General features: G+C 39.0%; 2 protein-coding genes across 4 annotated transcripts in view; one reads left to right on the forward strand and one right to left on the reverse strand.

Annotated features, from left to right (window-relative positions):
• prss12 (serine protease 12) overlaps positions 1 to 6,430 on the forward strand; it is a 28,963-nt gene extending 22,533 nt beyond the window's left edge. The window contains exons 9-10 of the mRNA XM_039613490.1: positions 2,528 to 2,823; positions 5,198 to 6,430. Coding sequence (XP_039469424.1) covers positions 2,528 to 2,823; positions 5,198 to 5,520 — 619 coding nt within the window. The 3' untranslated portion in view covers positions 5,521 to 6,430. The remainder of the gene's footprint in view (positions 1 to 2,527; positions 2,824 to 5,197) is intronic.
• A 2,476-nt stretch (positions 6,431 to 8,906) lies between these two features.
• The window catches only part of ndst3 (N-deacetylase/N-sulfotransferase (heparan glucosaminyl) 3), a 47,982-nt gene continuing 35,898 nt past the window's right edge, over positions 8,907 to 20,990 (reverse strand). For 2 of the 3 annotated variants that reach the window (XM_031751041.2, XM_039613906.1), the window contains 7 exons: positions 20,621 to 20,744; positions 19,881 to 20,055; positions 19,301 to 19,471; positions 18,645 to 18,754; positions 13,845 to 13,947; positions 12,666 to 12,776; positions 8,907 to 10,047 (listed from right to left, as the gene is read on the reverse strand). In XM_031751041.2, the coding sequence (XP_031606901.1) occupies positions 10,018 to 10,047; positions 12,666 to 12,776; positions 13,845 to 13,947; positions 18,645 to 18,754; positions 19,301 to 19,471; positions 19,881 to 20,055; positions 20,621 to 20,744 (824 nt within the window). In that variant the 3' untranslated portion in view covers positions 8,907 to 10,017. Of the gene's footprint in view, positions 10,053 to 12,665; positions 12,777 to 13,844; positions 13,948 to 18,644; positions 18,755 to 19,300; positions 19,472 to 19,880; positions 20,056 to 20,620; positions 20,745 to 20,990 lie in introns of all 3 variants that reach the window. The other variant, XM_031751042.2, reaches the window with a different exon arrangement.

Genomic DNA, 20,990 nt, shown 5'->3' on the forward strand with positions numbered 1-20,990 from the left:
TGAATTCACCCTAAAGCAGCTCGACAATGTGTGTGCATGCACAAGACTGATGAAGGGCTGAGGACTGAACATGTGAGCATTAATCAGTGGTGGTTTGGCTGTGGTTGTGGTGCAGGTGGCAGGAAGAAAGTCAATTTCTTCATCTCAAATTCATCTGGACTACAGGCCTCCACATGATGCCACAAACCAAAAATCTATCATACAGTAGAGAAGGCAGTGGAAAAACAAATAGTCCACATTAAATGTTTACACGGTACATGTTGGATTGTCAGGCTTTATTTTGCTGATAATATATTTTGGTTGTTACTGGGTTTTACTTCCACTGGTGGGGTTTGGTGGGAGAACCACAACCCCATAAAGACCCCAGAAGGTCCATCACTATAAATCCAAGTGTTTCCACATTACAGAGAGGAAGAAGTCTTTCACTAAATCTTTCCCAGTGCCGTTTCTTGAGCCATTCCCAGACCATTTTAACTGTCAGAGGATGTATATACAAGAACTCCTCTGCTCTGTGAAAGTGCTATTTTCAGCTACTTTGAAACGACACACAGGAACTGCTCCAAATTAACTATACTTACTTACAGGAGGTAGATTTAGGTAGCAGTGATTACTTGGTGATTAGTTAATCACCAGGGTAAGATTAAACTGACGACTTGCTCAAAAGTTGCATTGTAGGCCTTGTGGTACCTTTGACAGTTATCCTCAAGTATAATGCTCTAATTGTTCTTGTGCTGCAAAAGAAAGTTTCTAATAGTTTTTGTGTGGCTGCCATTTTACTGATTCAGACATCCGGAGCTGCTTAAGAAACAGCCCTAAGGAACTCACCTTTTTAACTTGTGAGGTGGGGCTGACATGTAAGACTGATGAATGAGAGCCACATTTATCTAATATTAGCATCTCATTATTAGTTGTTTCTTTGCATATACACCCTCTTGTCGTGTTTTCACTGCAATTGTAAGCCTTATCTGTATATCATGAAGTCTAAACTGCAGTCACCTCAAGGCACTTTTCATTGTGAAAGTCATTACACGTGTCAAAGTCTTTTGTGCTGTTGAACCTTTGCGAGTGTTTGTGCATTCATGGTGTGACCTTCAGGTTCTGTAGTGACCACAGAAAGCAGAATTCCAAAAAATAGTTCCGCCCAGCAGATCTGCCACAGACACCCAGCTCAGCTATTTATGTCTTCAATAGTTACAGTCAAGCATGCAGTGGGTTTGGTATAATTATATAAGATCAGTGCTGCTTGTCTTAATTGCCTGATTACATATCAGTTTTCAATGGCTCAACCTGTTGGCTTCGGTTATGACAGCTTTGAAAAGAAATTTGCTGTATGCGAGCCAGAGGACAAAGACCTGTGAAGACTTCCGACTTCACGGTGTCGCCTTTCTTCCAGTATATTCCAAAATAGAGCGATGCATACACAAGCACAAAGTTACACACAGCAACAAGCAACAAAATACTATGCGACCCTTATAGGTCAGAGAAATTAGATGAGCAACTTGGTGTATTCACTTATGTCCGCTCGATTTTGCCTACAAGTATAGATGGCTTAAATATGAAATAAGTACAGCTGTTCAACCTTCGTACCATGACCATGTTGTTTGATTCTCTTTATGAAAAATGACCTCATTTTATCGCAGCCAACACATAAACCGATTGATTTCTTGTAGCTGTACAGCTGCAGGTGTGCCAACAATAATATTACACACAGATTTCAGTAGCAGCAGCAATATGTGAAAAATCCGTCGTAATCCGGATTTTTTGCTTTAAGCACAGGATGAAGCCTGGTTACCTTTTTAATTTAAATTGTCAGTGTGAGTTTGTGGATATCGAAGTATTTGTGACTGTGTGCTTGTGAAGATTTATGTAATCGAAAGGCTCGTCAGCAGTGTCTCTGCTCTGCCAGGAAACCAGTAGCATTCCCAGGTCAGGAGATCTTTCCGGAAAGACTGCACTATGCGTAACCAGACACGGAGACTTGGCTCAATTAAAAAGCCTCCTTCTTTCACTCTTCTTCATTTCCCTGTTTCTAAACCCTCCCTCTCTATTTCAAAGACTTCAAACGCCAAAGAAAAAAATTGAAAGTGTGAAAAAACAAGTACACTGCACTATGAGTCAGATAATTACAGGTTTGCACGGAGGGAATGACAGATTTGCTGTCACTCTTGTCTTCAGCTATGCTCTGTTTGTTTAGACCTTAGTACAAGCATTTATGAGATAAATGAGATTTTTGCATGAAGATTTTGTACTGTGTTGCTTCTCCCAACATTTAAAGTTAATGTATTGTGAATGCTGCTAAAGTTAATGTATTGTGAATTGTGTATTTGTACTGAAACCTGAATTTTACAACCAGTCACTTTAGAGGATTTTACAGCTTTGTGAGCTCTGTGCATGCATGCATTTTACACTCTTTCTACCAGAACTCATAAAACTACTGTATATTATATATTATATGTCTGTGTGTGTGTTTAGTTGAATTGTTGTTGCAAACAAAACAAACACCATATCTCTATTCATTCCTCTGCAGGTATGGAAACAGCACCAAGCAGTATAAAGTTAGAGTGGGAGATTACCACTCCCTCGTCCCTGAGGAATATGAAGAGGAGTACGGTGTTGATCAAATTGTCCTCCATCCAAGCTACCACTCTTATAGCAATGATTACGACCTGGCCCTGGTTCGTCTGTCACCGGGGGCAATGGGCCAGATCCCGGGAGAGTGTGTGTCATTCAGCCGTCATGTCCTTCCCGCCTGCCTCCCCATGAGGAAAGAGCGAGTGCTCAAACAAGCCAGCAACTGTCACATTACCGGGTGGGGCGACACAGGTGAGGGCGTGCATGTGTATTTGAGAGCGGATAGCCTGGGGTGCATAGCGTGAATTCACAAAACATTACGCAACGTTATGCAAAAGATACATCAGTATTCATTCATAACTCTTTAACGCCATAGGGCCACAGTATTGTAGTGATCCAGAGAGGTCAAATGGACAGTAATTTAAAACAACACTAACAAATAGAAAAACTCTGCAAAAACACACAAAACAACAGAAATTGAATAAATCATAGTAGCCTGGGGAGGCAATACCGCGATGGACCAGCTGCGGAAGTGACAAAAACCAAATAATGAGATTTTCAGACCAAATTTGAAACACAGATCATTTGAAACACTCAAAAAAGTGGAGGATTCATCTGTGGGAGATAAGAGGGAAGAAAAGATGGAGGTAATACGTGTTGTAATCACATTATTTATTTCATATTGTAGATACGTGTTTGCTATTAGCCGTTTACTGTTAGCTTGCCACTTTTGGAGCTGGTTCATCACGTTATTGTCTCCCCTAAAACGCTTCCGTTTTGTTTCATGGTTTTGTTATTTATTTCTAAATAACAAAACGAAAACGAAGCAAATATTTATTCTATTTGCTGGTGTTTTCTTAAATTGCAGTGCTTTTTACCTCTCAAGGCCAACATAGATTTTATAATTTTACATTTGCACGTTATCAGTTTCATGTTAATTGTTAACTGAAAATAGTTTGTCACAATTACTTCTGCTGTTAAAAATTTATTTAAATAACTAACGTAGACCTCCAGATGCCTCTCACTGTTAAAAAGAAACAAAACCTCATCAAGCAACAAGATGTGGTACAATACAGCAATAAAGGGAAACAAGTACACCCAAAGGGTTGTTTCTGTAGTCAGTTAAGGGAGATTCTCCAAAGAGCAGAAAAATTATGTTCTCATTTGAATGTGTTTTTAAAGGTCACCTGCAAAGCCAGATGAAGTAAAGACGAGTCCCTCATCAGTACTGGAAATTGTACTTGTTTGATTTCATTTTTTGTCTCTAGCCATATGCGCACATGCACATCTGTTAGTGATCTTTAAATTACACGCTGATGTTATTAATCACAGTGAATAACAAGAATACAGGACACGGTCATGCTAGAACACACACTCCCTACCAAGATCCGAGCGTGTTTCACACATGGATTCTAAGTAGTGGACCACGTGCCATAAAACATTCATGTTTGTGGAAAAGAGCGTTTTTATTAGTTTGTTTAAGTGAGGCAATGCAGGCTATTCAGAGGGTGTGAGGACATGTGTGCTCAGTACAGCTGTTAGTGCCCCTCTGATATCACACACGCAAGCACATTTTACACATACGTGCCACCCTAAGCTGCCTTGGATAGTTAGCAGCACTGTGTGGCATTGGAGAGGGTCAGAGAAAGAAACCAATCACAACTCCAGAGCTCTGAGCTTACTTATCAGCAGTGCTTCCCTGTAGTTTGGTTGTTTGTCTCAGCAACACAGTTGTGGAAAGCCACAATGGATAATATCTGGGTTGCTGCTTGTTGTTTGGCCTTTAGGAGGCTATGTGTGCTGCAACAGATGTAAACGGGTGTGTTTTTTTAAAGAGACGCAGCGTGGGAACCATGTGGAATGAAAGAAAGCCACTCTTAACCACAAGGCTTGAAACTGACTTGTCTCCCAGTTCAACACCCTGTAATCCCCTTCATAGGAATGCAATGAAGTAAAGTCAGTCAAGTGGAGCTGCCACATACTTGCCAGTCAAGTTTTTAAAATTTACTAAGCAAAAGTGATACTCATGTGAAACACTGCTTCATAACCGCAAAGATTAAAAGCTGTGTGGCACTGTGAGCTAAATGTTTAAAATCAGCATTCTACCATGTGATAATAATACTCAATGGACTAAACATTTAACAGCTCAACATCATGCAAACTTTGTATTTCTGTTTTTCACTAACCACATGCAGTCATGTGTTCAAAGTCATGTTTTATATCTAAGTTGTGGGATAAACAGAAATTCTTGATGATGGCACTAAATGAGAATTCACTGTAAGTAATCGTCATAAAAACATCAGTTTTGTATGTTTGCCTCACTTTCCTTGAAATCCAATCATGGTCGCACACACAATCTATCCAAATTTAATCCATCCGTCATCACAATCTCGCAACCCACACATCATACAGTGTGAAGCAGCTGCTGTCAGTCAGAGTTGAATGCTGAATGTGTGTCTGAGAGCTATGACCGTGCGCCAAGCCATGAGATGCTGATGTTGCTGAAGATGCAGAAGAAAGTGCAGTTTTTTCTCCTGCTGCCCGTTGAAACCTTGCTCTCTCTCTTTGGAGCATAAATTCAGGCGCGCCTTTGAAACCTGCTGTCCTCTGCTCTCTCCTTTTCCAGGCCGTTCATACTCCAAGACCCTGCAGCAGGCTCCTCTGTCTCTGTTTCCACGCCGCCATTGCCAGGAGCATTTTCACACAGCCTTCACAAGCCGCATGCTCTGTGCCGGCAGCATCCACTCAGAAAGGCGTGTGGACAGTTGCCGTGGAGACAGTGGAGGTCCACTGGTGTGTGAGCGCCCAGGAGGGGGTTGGGTCGTTTACGGGGTCACATCCTGGGGTCATGCCTGCAGGACACAGCAGTCCCCTGGTGTCTACACCAAAGTCTCCGCATTTAGCTCCTGGATACGCAAAGTAATCGGACGGGATGAGAAAAAGAAGTAATAAACTGAAAACAACGGACATCTAAATCAAGAGGATTAATTTTCAGCCTGCTACTTACACAACAGCATATTTCAGTTATGAATACTTGATGTCACGTTCTTAATAATCCTGTGAGGTATCTCACAACCCGACCTTTAGTGACAAGAAGACAATGTCGAACTTTATTGTATTTTGTTTTTGTCAAGGGAAATTATTCTTTAGCACTTATTTTACTAATTTAACATTTTTATGAGCTTTTCATTTCTGATGGTGTATTCTGTAAGCTAAGCATCTCTTTGTTTATGTAGCATCACGTACAGCCCTTGATTTTTGTTTTTTAAACTGTGTTTTCTGTGCTCGCTTTTGTTATGAAGTTATACCTTGTAACTTATGTCATGAAATATGCTACTAAAACATTGAAAAGGGACCACAGTGTTAGAACAAGCATACTGTAAATGTGCATGTACTCATGCTGAAACAGTATGTAATAGCACAATATTGCATACTTGCACTACGAAATCCTTTTTGGTACTTAATGCATGAGATCTAGTGCTTCTGTGTTAAGTGAAACATGACTTTTAACCTCATTTCATACTTGTTTGTGTAATGTTTTTGTGTGATTTCAGGTCTTGGTAATTCTCAGGCTTTTGTATTTGCTATCCAGTCAGTATTTGTCCTTGACGTAGCACTACGTAACATATGCAGAGAAAGGAAGGGGCGTAAGTCCTTCTGATTAAAAGCACAAAGCATTTTTGAAGTGTTGATCTATCACAGTGACTCAAAGGTCTTGGTCAGATAATTGAGTGTTGTCATGCTTCTAACAACAGTGAAAGGAGACAATCTGTTACACTTGAAAAAAAAAAAACCACCCACTGCCTCCTTATTATTAAATGATAAATGACCATGTTTTTGTCTCAACATTTCTTAGTAAGCACGAATTTTGATAAAAATATATATTTAAAAAAATCTGAGTTTGTGTTTTTAATTGAGATGCCAACATATAAGTTCATATTTTATTTTTTTAAGTTAAAAAATACCTTCACCTTATACCATTACATTTTATACTACATGCTCTGTCTTTCCACCATACCTAATAGGTCACAGCTGCTGGAACAATACAGCTCTTTCAGGGATTTTTTGTTTTCACTGCAGAGTGTCAAAGCAAGCAACCCCTTGTCAGATGATGTGTAGACACACCCACTGGCAAACAATGACACTGGTATGTCACACAGCGTCTGCAGGAACTGCCACCAGTTTATGAGTATTCCTGATTTACAAGATGCAGAAGAAGCATTTGTGAATGCAAAACCAGCATTTCGTGTTTCTTTTATGTTCTTCAAAATGTGTTAAAAGGTTACAAGTATGTCATCATACCTTTTTCAGCACAAGTACATGAAGCTTTGCTTTCACATGAGACAGTATACACTATAAAACTGTAGTGGTGGGGTTTCGGTTTTTGTATCTAATCAGGCCTTCTGGTGTATCCGCAGTATACGCCTCCCTCATGAATTAGGATCTCGGCAAATTCCAACATACAACAAGAACAGTCGTCTTTAAAAAAAATTTAAATTAATTACATGTGTAGAAAAATCTATTTTTTTGGCAAATTTTAAAGCTCTACATGTAAAGAAGACTGCACTCCTGTAAGTTCATGCTCACTTCTGTACCCAAAAAGCACACATGGCAAGAAATGGTAAATATACTTCATTTATCCCAAAAGTTGGGATTAAACATTGGTGTAAAGCAAAGCATTTCTTATTTTAGAGGTGCAGTTTTCAGAGCTCTAAGTCTGACAGCCCCATCTTGTGGTCATTATCTCACATTGCAAAGTTATAAAGTTATTCTAATGTTACATTCAAAAAATGCTTTAAACATTATGTCAAGATGCTGAAAAAAATTCCTCAGAGTTTTGGTCCATATTGACATGGTCGTGCATCACACAAATGCTGCAGATTTGTCAGCTACTCATCCATGATAAGAATCTAATCTTCCACCACAACACAAATCAAATGGATTCATTGGCATGTTCAACAAACCAGTTTAAGATTATCTGTGCTTTGTGGCATGGTGGGTTATCCTGCTGAAAGCAGCCTCGGTAGATGTTTACACTGTGGTTATAAAGGGGTAACCATGGTCAGCAACAGTTCTTGGGCTGTGGTGTTTTAATGATGCTGTGCCAAGAAAATATCCCCCAAACCACTGCACCATCACCAGCCTGAACCACTCATAGACAGTAGGATGAATCAATGTTTTCTTGTCTGCTCCAGATTTTTACCCTAACATCTGTGTTGGAGCAGAAACCAAAACTCATTAGATCCTTTTTTCATTTTTCTGTTGTCCATCTGAACCCATATGAACTGTAGCCTCACTTTCCTGTTTTTAGCTAGCAAGAGTCTTCTGGTCTTCTGCTGCTGTAGCCCATCGTTTCAAGGTTCAACATGTCGTTCAAAAGTTGTTATTTGAGCTAATACTCAGTAATGACCTCTAACATCAACTATTACCTCATTTTTCTGAAATATTCTCTGTAAACCTTAGAAAAGTTTACTGTGAAAATACAAGTTAATCAGCAGTTTCTAAAAAACTCTGACAACACCGTCTGACACCATCAACCATGCCATGCTCAAAGTCACTTAAATCACATTTTTCCTTATTTTGATGCTTGAGTGAAACTTCAGCAGGTTGTCTTGACTTGTTTCCGTGCATGGATACATGCCATCTTGCCATGTGATTTGCTGCTCTGATGTTTGTTTTAATTGAACAGCTGAACAGTGGTACCTCATACAGAGGACAGTGAGTGTAAATGCACACAGACAGTGTAAGAATCAAAGGTTTAAACAACTCTCGAAATGTCATTCGACAACATTTATGGTTTTGTGGCTTTTTTTTGGAAGCTTTCTCATATGTTGGTTTTCTCTATACAAAGGAACTCCTAAAAAGTGTTTGGGACGATAGAAAGGAAAATTGAGGTGAGGATAATGAAGGAAGGTGAAGCATAATTTTGATTTTCTAGACTGTTATTCTGTGATCAAAGGGAAGATATACCCCATTTAAGATGCAACTAAATAAAGTAAGAAAACTTAAAAAAAAAAGGGGGCATTTGTTTTGAATGTATGCTTTCTTCCCCCCCCTTGCTATTTCACTTATATTTATATTGCACCAAGATACTATGTCACAACTATTGTTAGCAAGTATGCAAAGCAGAAAAATCTCATGGAAAGTATTGCTGTATTCATTAAATGTTCTCTGATACAATACCAGATGCACTGCATACTTTCATCATGTCATTTTTACTTACCTTTGAAGAGTAGTAACAGCATAGTGTAAGTTCACAAATGTGGATTCAGGTATAGATCCCACATTCAGGTAATAATAATATAATATACTCATTAAAAAAGATCAGCTGTCAGTCATATCCATTTCTTTAATTTTGGTTTTTGTGTTTGACACTGAGGGATTTTGCATTCAAACTGAAGCTAAAGAACAGAGGCCAATGCTTGTAAAAGGGGGAAGAAAAAGTCAAGTTGAGACTTAACTGAGACACCGACAAAACAAAAACTGCCTGCAGTTAGCATAGCTACTGTAACTGTCATAGTCACTAGGCTGATTTTGACCAGTCTTCCACCCACAAACTCATATCTCCTCAGTCCTTAGAGCTGAAATCATCAGCACTCATTCTTTGCTTAATGGACACAATGTTCCCCTGGATGTCTTGTCACAGGAAAATAATGAGCAGGCAATTCTTTTTGCTTCAGTGACTCATGTACAGTCCAAACTTTCCCGCTAAAGCCACAAGTGACATCTCTAAGGGTTAACAAAGCTACCAGATCTACCAAAAACTAGCTGTACTTAAAAAAAGAAAGAAAAATCACAAAAAATGAGAACCTATCATGGAAAGTAACAGTTTTTCTCTCACCCTGAGTCTATGCATGTGTCCTCCTTGCTTTCTTTCTTTCATTACAACAGAAAAACTAAAAAAAAAAGGTAAAAAGAGACCTCATAGCATGTGTTTTTGTATTGGAGATACATAGAACAGAACATAGTGCAAAGTAATGTCTATGAGAACCACGCACAGCTGACCAGCGCTGTTCTGGCAACATAATTTAATGGTGATAATAAAATAAAAATTATTAATCATTGAATTTACTGCAGGTGTGCACGAGAATTCACCAGAACAGGGTTTGGGCATCAAAGACTTTCCAAATTCTCATTGTCCCCCACAGTTCACGTCATTGTTGTCATGTGGTTCTTCCCTTTAGTCCCATTTTCTTCAGAGCTGTCTATTCACCTGACAGATCCATCCACCCACCCATCTACCCATCCATCCAAGAGTTCTGTATCAGCTCACAAAGTTTCTTTGCGCTTTCATGACTTCTGGTCCCTTCAGCAGGGTCACAGCTCTTCGGTGAACCAAGGCGCTCCGTCCTCGCTTTCACCTCAGGGTGCACTAAAAGGCCACAGACAGTGCATCTGAAGGTCAGGTGCTCCTGGTCACTTTCCTGGTCCCTGACCCCAAGACTTTTAACCATGGCTCATGGATGCAAAGGTTATCTAACCTTCAGGAACCAGTAAAGAGAGAGGGAGGGGATTCAGAGGGAAATGCAGAGACGAGGGAAAGAAATGGGATAAAGTAATTTAATTGCACTTTGTTGATTTATTGATCTAAATGCTAACCACATTAATAGAACGGGAGCATGATTTGAATGCTGTCAGTGGACTGGAAAACTTATATGTCATGTGGCTGGCTTCCTTTGACTCATAAACCGTGATAAAATGCAGCACATTCAAGTGTGCCAAAAAAAGAGAACAACAACATTATGAAGCTTCGTGTATCTTCTATGCTTTGACTGTGACACACACTCAGCATTTTTATTGCACTGCATTGTTCATTACCAGGGGTGGAAAGTAACAAAGTATAAATACTTTGTTACTGCACTTAAGTGCAATTTTTTGGTATCTGTATTTAACTTGAGAAGTTTTTTTGTCAACTTATTCCTTTTGCTCCCTACATTTTAAACAAATATCTGTACTTTCAACTCATTACTCATTACTTTTGCTTTAACGCTTTTGGGGGGAGTTATTGTTTTATCACTGCAAGTACTCAAGTACTTTTTTACTTGAGTAAAGAACTTGAATCAGTACTTCAACTTTTACTGGAGTATTTTTTAACAGTAGTATTTATACTTCTACATAAGTACAGAATGTCTGTACTTTTTCCAGCCATCCATGAAAACGGAATTTATTAAATTTAACAGCCGTAGAAATTAGCAGGAAGTTAGCTCGCTAGTTTCCACCTAAACATGATAAATCATGTTCTGACTGAGGGGTTTCTGAAAAAATTAAAACGTACAGCTCTGATATCACAGAGAACATAAATGAAGACTAAACTGCAGTGACGCTTTGTAGGGTTACTGAAGTTGGACTATATAATGATGTGATACATGATAGCTAGCAACATAGCTATGTTAGCATAACATAAAAACAGTGAAGCGGGAGGATGAACGCTAACTTTTTTCCACAAGTTAACGTGAGGGTTCCCGATGGTTAGAGACAAATGTAAATGCTTGGCAGGATGCTGTAAACAGACTAAACTTCTGTCAGGAGAACAACTGAGATAATCAAATCCACAATACGCGGTTAGTCATTGATATACTGCTGCATTGCCCGGGCTGTAGTTACATCATAAGGTTTTAAAAACTAAGCTTTAAAATGAATAGCTGTAATAAAAACCAAGAGAGGCCGATAGTGATCACGACTGTTTTCAGGGGCTTGTTGAGATTAAATAGAACAAGATGCAAAGCATTAAACCATGTTAAAAACACAACAGCCTTAGTAGTTTAGGCTTGGAAGCAGGTTTCATATGTCATCACTTAGAGACCGGATTATACTGAGCATCTGATAGTTGTTTTAACTACATTCTGCAGGCCATTTTAAATTCAGTTTTGTTTGATCGATATTTAATATTTTATCGTTTTATATACTATATTATTACTTAGCATTTGTATTTAATTTTACAATTATTCAACTTTATTGTATTTATACTGATTCCAGGTTAATTTTTATCTTGTTATTATTTTGTTTGATCATGTTGTGTTCCATTTTATTGGTCCTATTTAAGCTCGTTGTCATATTTGTGTATACCTGAAGTATAACTGCTGTACTCAAGGTGTTTCCCAGCTTTGAGATCAATAAAGTATGTCTTTTGTCACACGGGGGTTGTGACAACATTTTCCCCCCAAAATATATCACAACTGGTTATATAACTGAGTTGTGTCTTGTTGAAATCATTGATGACTGTTGATTACTTTCAGCACTATTACCTCTAAACATACTCTAAACCCAGGAGGTAAAACTCATTTTACATGTTGGGGGTAAATTGAAAGAAATGTGTAAAACTGCTCATTGGCAAGACTGCCCTGCAATTATAAACTCAAAAACTTTTTGTTAATTCACAGAAAATGTCCTTATCTATTACTCAGTTACTTTGGTGTTGTATAAATGGGCATGGGGGAAGTTTTTATCAGAAGAAAAGGGTGTAAAACTTTTGATAATACATCTGAAAACTCAAAAATTATGCCCTACTTCACTTTTTTCAAAGCCATCCAGTGACCAGATCGGAGTTTTTGCCTTGTTAATTCTGGCCTCCAGGCCTTATGTTTGACACCCGTGCTCTAAACTAACACAGCCTAAAAATCAACTGTTTAAAACTGGGCTAGTGTAGATATTTATATACAATATTTACATATTATTCTGACTCAGATTTATACTCAAGTTTTGGTATCATCATTAAGTTGTAAATGATGAGCAGAGGACAAACAAAACTGTGACTGGCAGACTAAATGTACAACCACGTTATAATAATTCAGTTTTAGTTTGTTTGATTAACCCAACATTAACAGAAACAATTCTGCCAACACAGAGTCCACTGAACCATTGTCTTGAATAGTTTTCTAAACATGGGAGCTCAATAAAGTTAACCCATTTTAGCCTTGGGCATTTTAAGTGTGCAGTGTTTTCCACTGTAAAATTAAAATTAAATCAATAAAAAAACCTATAAAACTTGAATTGCTGCTGTATATTTCACCGCTCAGTTTAATACGCTCTTAATGTGTTCAGACTCTTTAACTAACATATACTGTGTAGGCTGGTGAGATAAGCAATCTGCTGACCTTCTGCAACTCCTCTCTCAGCCAAGAGGGAAGAGGCTGTCCGAGCCGGTGCAGCAGCTTTGACAGCTCCACATTGTGTTCTCTGTAGTACCTGGAGAGATATGCACGTGCCTGAAGAGAGTAGCAAAGGAGAGACGATGAAAGAATGAAAATAGAGAAGACCAAGAGATGGGGGAGTAAGGGAGACAGAGAGGCAGTAACACAAATAGGAATGGTTGGTCCATCAGGATTCGATACGTTGTAGATTGGAAAGACAACACAGGAAAACAAAGAAATGGGAAGGAAGGCAGAAAAGGTATCGGGTGAAAAGGAGAAAAGAAGCACAAGAGGAGGAAAAGGGGTTGAAAAGGAGGGATATGTAGAGGCATTTTGGGAAGAGACAAACAATAAAAGCGAGACAGGGAGAGAGATATATATAGAGAGATTAATGATGAGCCACAAACCAAGATCAGTTTATTTCTCCTCTGTAGGACTTTAGGGCCACTAAGTGCCAAGTGGTACCAACAGAGCTAAAAAATGAAGTTATAAAGGGAAGAAAATTACATGAAGGATGCATGAGATCCATTATCTCTCTCGCCCCCCTGTGTGAATTCTTCATCTCTCTACTTCTCTTGTCTGCCCAGTGCTACCTCCACCTCCTCCCTCCCCATCCCTGCTTTGTCCTCTACCTCCGTCCCCCTGGTGGAAACTCAGAAACAGTTTAATTATAGGTGACAGTGAGGCGCAGCCATTAGCCATGTGTGAGTACATGTGGGAAGACAAATTGTATCTATGTGTTTGTCTTCACGTGAGAGCAAATGTGTGATTCATTGTCTGCAGGTCTGGTCTCCTCTGTGGAATCAGTAGCCAGGACAAAGATTTATGGATTGGATTTTCTCCTTCCACCTTACTCTCCTTCTCTCTCTTTCTCTCTCACAGGGGTTGTGTCACTATCGAGTCCTCATGATTAGGTTGTAAGTTTCTGGCTAGATCTGATTGGGTGACAGTTTCCATCCAATGCTGAGTCCTGTGGGAAATTTTGCCACAATGATAGAGGGGATTGTGGGCTGTCACTGTCAATCAGTCTGGCAGCTCTTTTTCTTTTTCTTTTTTGTACATCTTTTTCAAACATTTCATCCAGGGAGTATGTAAGTACTTTCATGAGCATAATATGTTCTAATTAAACTAAAACCATCTTACCTCTGGCTCCATAGGGGGGTACTTCCTTCCTTTGCTTTTCCCCAAACATTTAGTCTTTCCTCCATCAAGGAGCTGGCACCAAAAGCCCTTCTGAGGGTCAAAGCTGTGACAATAGGAAGAAAAAAAATTAAATACTTAAAAATAAACCTCAGTGCTGCTGTCAAGGCCATCCTATTTGGAAGTGCTCCATTTTTTAGCAGCTATAGCTGAAAAAGAGGACACATCTTATTCGCACAAACTAAACAGAAAGGCTGCATTCAGCTCCTATCTTTTCTGTCATCATCATCTATGTTATGCCCACTCTCTCTTCACCTTTCCTGCTCTCTCGTCGTCTTAACGCAGTCACGCAGTAGGAAGAAGTACAGTTTATTCATTGGTTAATACAGTAATCCTCTTCTGTGGTGGAAAAAAAGATACAGGAATATGCATAGACTATAGCCTGTTTATTCACTGGAACGGTTTCTGTTTTCTATGTGAAAAAAAATACCCTGGAGCACGCAAGTTAGAACCATTAAATGGTATGTTTGTTTAATCCACTTTAACCAATCCATATTTATGGCATTGCATTTAAGATGTCATGTGTCTTATATTCAGCAGCAAACAGCTAATATAATACTCGTTCATTGTGACAGAAACAATTGCAAGGACAACTGCAAGACGTTCCTGACTGCCATGAATAAGAGGTAAATGATCAGGCACAGAGTGGCTAATTGCAATCTTGCACTTTGAAAGAGCAGCCATCAGGAAACATGGCTTCTGATAGAAGAGGTAGTGTCACAGGTAAATGAATGTGCTGCTTCTGGCCACTTTGTGACCTCAGTATCATTTCTCCACCCTGTGTTACATTTTCCTTGTGACTTTTGTTGAAATTAGAACACTGGAAATAAAAAAGCATTGCACCCCCCTCCCTGTTTTTTAAGACAAGAAGATAGTGGGTGACCTTCACAGCAAAGTGCCTTTGTGAGTTACTGTACTCTGCTGGAAGGATTGGACTACTTTTGCAAAACTCATTCCCCAATACATTTTGATGATGGTGGTGGATGGAGCGTGCTCTCTGAGGCGTCAGGCCAAGATCTTCAACTGGGTTGACATCATGCCATAACATACAATCCATCAAACCATTCAGGGACCTCTCGTGTCCTGGACAGGGGTATAATCACTATGGAAGAAACCAATTTCCACCAGAATAGGAAAAAATTATTCATCAAATAGATAGAAAAACTTGAATATTGATCTGCAGTGACTCTTTCCTGTAAGGGGCATGTAGATACAAATTATGCTGTTAATAACATAACAACGCCATCAGAACCCTTGACTGTATGGCTCAAAGATTCTGATATTTTCCACAGTTTGGCACATGTCAATACCTGAGCACGTACACCACTGATGGAAACACAAAAGTCAAATTTCAAAAGTACGGCTATTTCATATCAATCTACCTTATGGCTAATCTTATAGCTCTTTAAATAATAATAAAAACATTAGCAAAATTTTGCGAATATGGCCATTTACTGATAAGGAACTTGTATCTTGTGATTCAAATAACATTAAAAGCAGCCAATCCAACATGATAACCCCCTCAAAACTGTCCAGCAGAAGATCATGTAACAAAATAAAACGTCCCAATGTGTTGTCCTAGCCTCCAAACTTCATACAGACCTTCCCCACAATGCACCGGACACATGGGATCAGCTGCCAAAGGATTCCTGTGTCCATAACCTGACCAGTCAGAACTATTTTTTTTAAACCAATACTAGATCGTTTTAGTTTTGTGGAAGATTTTTGTGCATTACAGTAGCACAAATAAAGAGATAAAAGAGGTGAAAAGGAGATAAATATAAAAAAAGATGCATATTATTGTTATCTGGTTTTGACAGACGGAGGATCAGGGCTAATGTGGATATGATTGAAAGATGCAAATATTTTCTTTATTTGCATGCATCAGCGGGTATAGAAGTATAAAAAAAGAGTTAAGTGGTTCTTCTTCAGTTTTCCTCTGACAGGACAGGAGGAAGAAATGAAAGGGGGATTAAATAAATAGGCTCCAGCGTTGAGGATCTGTCAGACTGCTGCCATGTCAAAAGAATGAGAAGGAGAAAAGAAAGATTAGGCTTCTGTGTAAGTCGGTCTTCAGCCAAAACACAACCTCGCAAGCGCACACACAGCTTCCTTATTATTCTGTCAAAATGCATCTCTTTACAAATTATTTGTATGCATGTGGGTGTGTGATCCAAGACAGAGGCACTCTGTCCCAATCTGAGCTACAAATTCTAGATGTCCCTGTCTGTAGACTCGAGGGCTTGCAAGCAGATTGCATTCTGATGAGTGGTGCTTGAGAAATAAACAGTTTAGCGCTCCTCCAAAACGTAAAGGTCAAATGCAACATCTCTAATGGAGAATGAGTTGAAACAGAGCATCCACAGGCGGAAGCTAATTCTCTTGAGTTATGTATATTAAAACTCACTTTAGTTCATGCACCACATACAGCTAAATTTGAGCTCAAGTGGGCTGGACCAGTTGTACTACTATATAATAATTAAACAAAAATCTATTATTTAATGAATAATCTATTTTGAAAAACAGGTACTGTCCGGTGGCCTGTCCAGGGTGCACCCTGCCTCTAGCCCTGTGAGAGCTGGGAGAGGCCCCAGCCCCTCCGTAATCCTCAACTGGTTAAGTGGAAGAAGCTGTATGGAAGTGTGGATGGATGGATGTTACTGAACAGCCAACATGTCTTGAAAAGTGCCACTCACTCTATCATCATTACAAAGCAACACAACAAGGATCTTCTTTGGCTATGGCAAACCATCTGTAACATCTTTGCCACAATAATAAGTCAGCTCTCACAACCACTCTCTTGATCAATTCTTAATGTTTTTCTGCACAATGATTCCTGCTGCAAAAAAAACAAAAACAGTAAGAAGTCCAAAAAATGATGCTGCAATTTTCACACTTTCAAAAACCATCTAGTGGGCCAGATTGTATCCTGCAGCCGGCCTGTGTTGTTATCCCAGCTCGACAGAGTTCGATTGACATATTTTAGGCAGCTCAACCAACATATTAGATGTACTCGTATCTGAAAACATTTGATATACAGCGTATTATATCGATCTACGTGATTAAAAATGACCCTGGGGTCATTTTAGTGACTACACGTGAAAAGAAATTTGAGCACATATGTGGAATATGCTGTCTTTGAGGTTGCAAACAGCATGTATTGGCTACACAATTGAAGCCATTTTTCTGACTTGTTCGGTGCACATGCCTTTTTTATCTGCTGTGAAAGACTGCAATGGATGTGTTCATTATTTATCTTGGTAACTGGCACTGTCGTCGTTGCTATTTTAGTTCTTTTGGATTGACACTGTGCAGCAGACTTACCCTTTTTTTTATTCAGGCAGCTGAAACACAAAATACTTAAGCAGCAGATACAGTATGTGAGGATAGTTACTGTCCTGTGTTTAAAGAGGTGGAAGCTTCACCAGCTGAATAACTTTTGCCAAAAATATGCATTAATTATTCCCTTCTTTCTTGACCAAATACATCTAGAAATGTGGTACACAGTGATTATGTAATTCTTACACACTTGTCCAGAATTATACACACACAATACTTTCATGTCTAATGTCTAATTGCATTACTTTCAAAATGCAAGTAATGCAATTAGACATTAATATACCCAATGATGGGGAGTGATATCAGGAAGTGTGGACCAAAGGTGAACATCTAATAATATTTGCAAATCAGAATATTTCAGACTTCCTCAACAAATTTAAAGCATTAAAAATATTTTGTTATTTGCTAATTTGCCATTGCACTAAAAAAGTATTCACCTCTCTCTTATGCACATAAACTTCTTCTATCATTCGACTTCTACTTTACTCTTTAAGGTTTACATTCTCATTTCTATCTTGTGTCCATCTCCACATATCCTCATACACCAGGGACATCAAATTCATTTTATAACATGAGCCAATGCATCCCACTTTGATCTTAAGAGGGCCGAACCAAAGAAAGTCTCCTTTCTGTCCATGTAAAGAAATTTAATTATAGAAATATCTCAGTGTAAAAAAAAACAACCTCTATTTCTTTTCTACACCATAAAGAAATGCTGATGTAGCAAACCAAATACATTTATCACTTTATCAGCTTGGGGCTAAATTGTACGAAATGTGTTAAAATTACAGAAATGAATTCTTGTAGCTTACTGACTTGATTGTCCTGTAATTATAAAATGGAAAGTTTTGTTAATTCAGCGAAAATTCATTTTTTTCCCCCTGTCGATACATTGTAAAAAAACTGAAATTTCTATAGTAGATAGTGAAAAACATTCATGTTAAATATCATTTAATTGTTTATCTGTTATTTAATTATGTTGATATATATGAATAGCCATGGTGGAGGTCTTTATCAGCAGGAAAACTTGTGAAAATACTCCAAAATCTACTCCCTGCTTCACATTTTCCAAAACTGTCCAGTGGTCTGGAATTGTGTGCTCTAATAAGCACACAAACATCCAAGTGTGACCTTTAATAACTCTTAAGCAACAGGCATATGATGTCACTGTTGTGTTTTTTTCAGAGAATGACACCACTTAGCAAGCTGTCCCCACTGTTCACCAGTAGATGTCAGGCTTCACGCAAATTTGGAATAGGGACTTGTTATGGGTTTAATTTCTTTAATTATTTCCACCTCGGTGCACACTCGGTTACTCCAGCAGGCCAGAGATGGAAGACAGTCACGACTGACACTAAGAAAAAAAGAGGTCGAAGTCAGCGAGAGAGTGTGGGAGAGACTTACGTAAGGGCCTGGGAGTAGTTGAAATGGGGAGTGACACCAAGGAACTTCTGAACTTCATCCATCACTGCTGCAGGGTCAGTTCTCAGCTGATGGCCATCTATGATCATCAACTACACACAGATGCAATCATGTGCTCAGATCTGAACTCTGACTTTTAACACTTTAAAGCTTGAACCAAAAAATAGTTGCCACAAAATTCAATTTTTTACGTTTTTTTTTACGTTTTATTACGTTTATTTATTATTATTTAATTCTGACAAATAAAAAATGATCATATGTTAATTAGCATATATGAATTTTAATTTGCATCATATTCGCTACATCCAGCAGTTTTCTTTCTTTCTTTTTTTTTTGTAAATGTCTTGTGCAATTTATTTAGTTTTTAACTTTTATATTTTACTACTCATGCATCAAATATGACACACTAGGCATTAAGGGGTTAAGACCAATTTACTTTAATTTTTTTTCATAAGCTGAATCAATAATTTCTCATTCGTCAAGGCAAAATCGAATCACTAAAATGAAGACACGATTACCATTGTTTCAGCCATGTCTTTTTACGACAATCACAAATCACAAAGAGCTATTAAGAAGCTAATCTCACTTCTTATTTACTTTTTTCACGTGCATAGCCCCGTGTCTGTGTCTGTGCATACCTGGTTAGCAGGGTAGTACGTGAGCCACCTCTCTAGGTGTGTAGCGTACAGACCAGGGATGAGACAGCGGTTCTGCAGGGAGCGCAGCTCGGCCGGCGCACCCTTTTTCGCACTGATGACATCATAGAAGGTGAAGCGCAGGGCTGTATGGTCCTCATGAGCCCTCTGATGCTGGAGAAGGATCACAACTACCAAATGAGCTTCACAGAATACTCTGGACAAGTAATACGTTCACACCTTTTGCGTGAGAGCGTGTTTTCATTGTGGTCAGTGATATAACATTTACGCTGGCACATAGTTGACATTCATATCTCATTAATTAAGCAGGCTTAAGGAAAAGATATTGGGATCTTGTGACATTTCCGGTAATGATATTCATAGATAAATATATAGATAATTAGGCTCATTAACTCTGTGCATGCAAGCGACTCCAAGCACACTCTTGGATAAAGAACTCAATTTTAAATCAATACAGAGATGCAGCAGATGAAGCAGGCAACTGTAGCAAGTTTAAAAAAAAAATATGTGAGCAGGCAAAAGCATCTAATGTATTCTGTGTGTGTTTGTGCACAGTACTTACCTGATACCAGCTGTAGGCCCTGTCAGAAGGGTTGATGAGCAGGGTGATGATCTTGGCCTTGGGCAGCAGGGCAGCAGCTCGCCGTGGGGTCTCCTCTGAGGGGAAATAGTTGGCGCTCTTCTCAAACAGGAAGTCTGTGCTAACATTGGAGGGCACGGGGAAAAACTCCATGTACCTGAGGCAGTAGACACAGGGAAAATTAAGTAGTCATATAAACATATGCACACACTCAAGACGTACCCCTCATGCACAAGCATTAATCATCACTGCAAACTTACCCAGCCGCATTTAAGCAGTTTTTTTTTTCAAAGTCACTTCTAAAGTCACAAAGTTACAGCCTTTATATGGGCTCAGACAATGATCCTGAAATAAACGTGATATATTTTAAACTGTGTTTAATGAAGAATTTTCACAGTCAGGTCTTTATGGATGACTTTGGAGAATGCACCAGCTGTGTCTCTGTCAGCTAAGTAACCCATTTATGGGTCAATTTAGGCAACCATATGTCTGTTGGCTTATGTTTGCAGGCTTAAAAAGATCATTTGGAAGATGCTGCTGAACTGTTTTGAACTGCTTAATGGATCACTCGAGTCTGCAAGACATAGGACAATCCATAACAACTTCACAAAAAGGCTTGTAATCTTTCATTTCACCTTAAGCACTGACTAATAAAAGGCAAAGACAACAAACAGTGGTTAGGCTATGTGTGTGTGTGTGTGTGTGTTTGTGCTTGTTCTTACCAGTCAATTCCTTTGTGGTAGTTGTTGGTATTGAAGAACTGGACCTCCTCGTAAGTCTTTGGACTTGGGAAATTGCTGGAGATGGAGGGATGCATGAGTAGGAAGAGATAAAGTGCTGTCGTTCCTGGAAGAAAGGGCATAATTCATAACTGGCTTGTTAATTCAGCTCAGGAGAGAGTAGTCAGTGTGTGTGTGAGTGTGTGTGTTCATCAGTGTGTGTGTGAGAGCTGTCATCCACTGATCCATACTGGATGAGTTTTCCCTCCGCAAGATTTATATCTTGCTGAGAACTGATTATGTGAATGTGTGTGTGTGTGTGTGTGTGTGTGTGTGTGTGTGTGTGTGTGTGTGTGTGTGTGTGTAGTGATCA

This window comes from Oreochromis aureus, linkage group 6 (genome assembly GCF_013358895.1).
Source record: "Oreochromis aureus strain Israel breed Guangdong linkage group 6, ZZ_aureus, whole genome shotgun sequence".
NCBI classification, from domain to species: domain Eukaryota; kingdom Metazoa; phylum Chordata; class Actinopteri; order Cichliformes; family Cichlidae; genus Oreochromis; species Oreochromis aureus.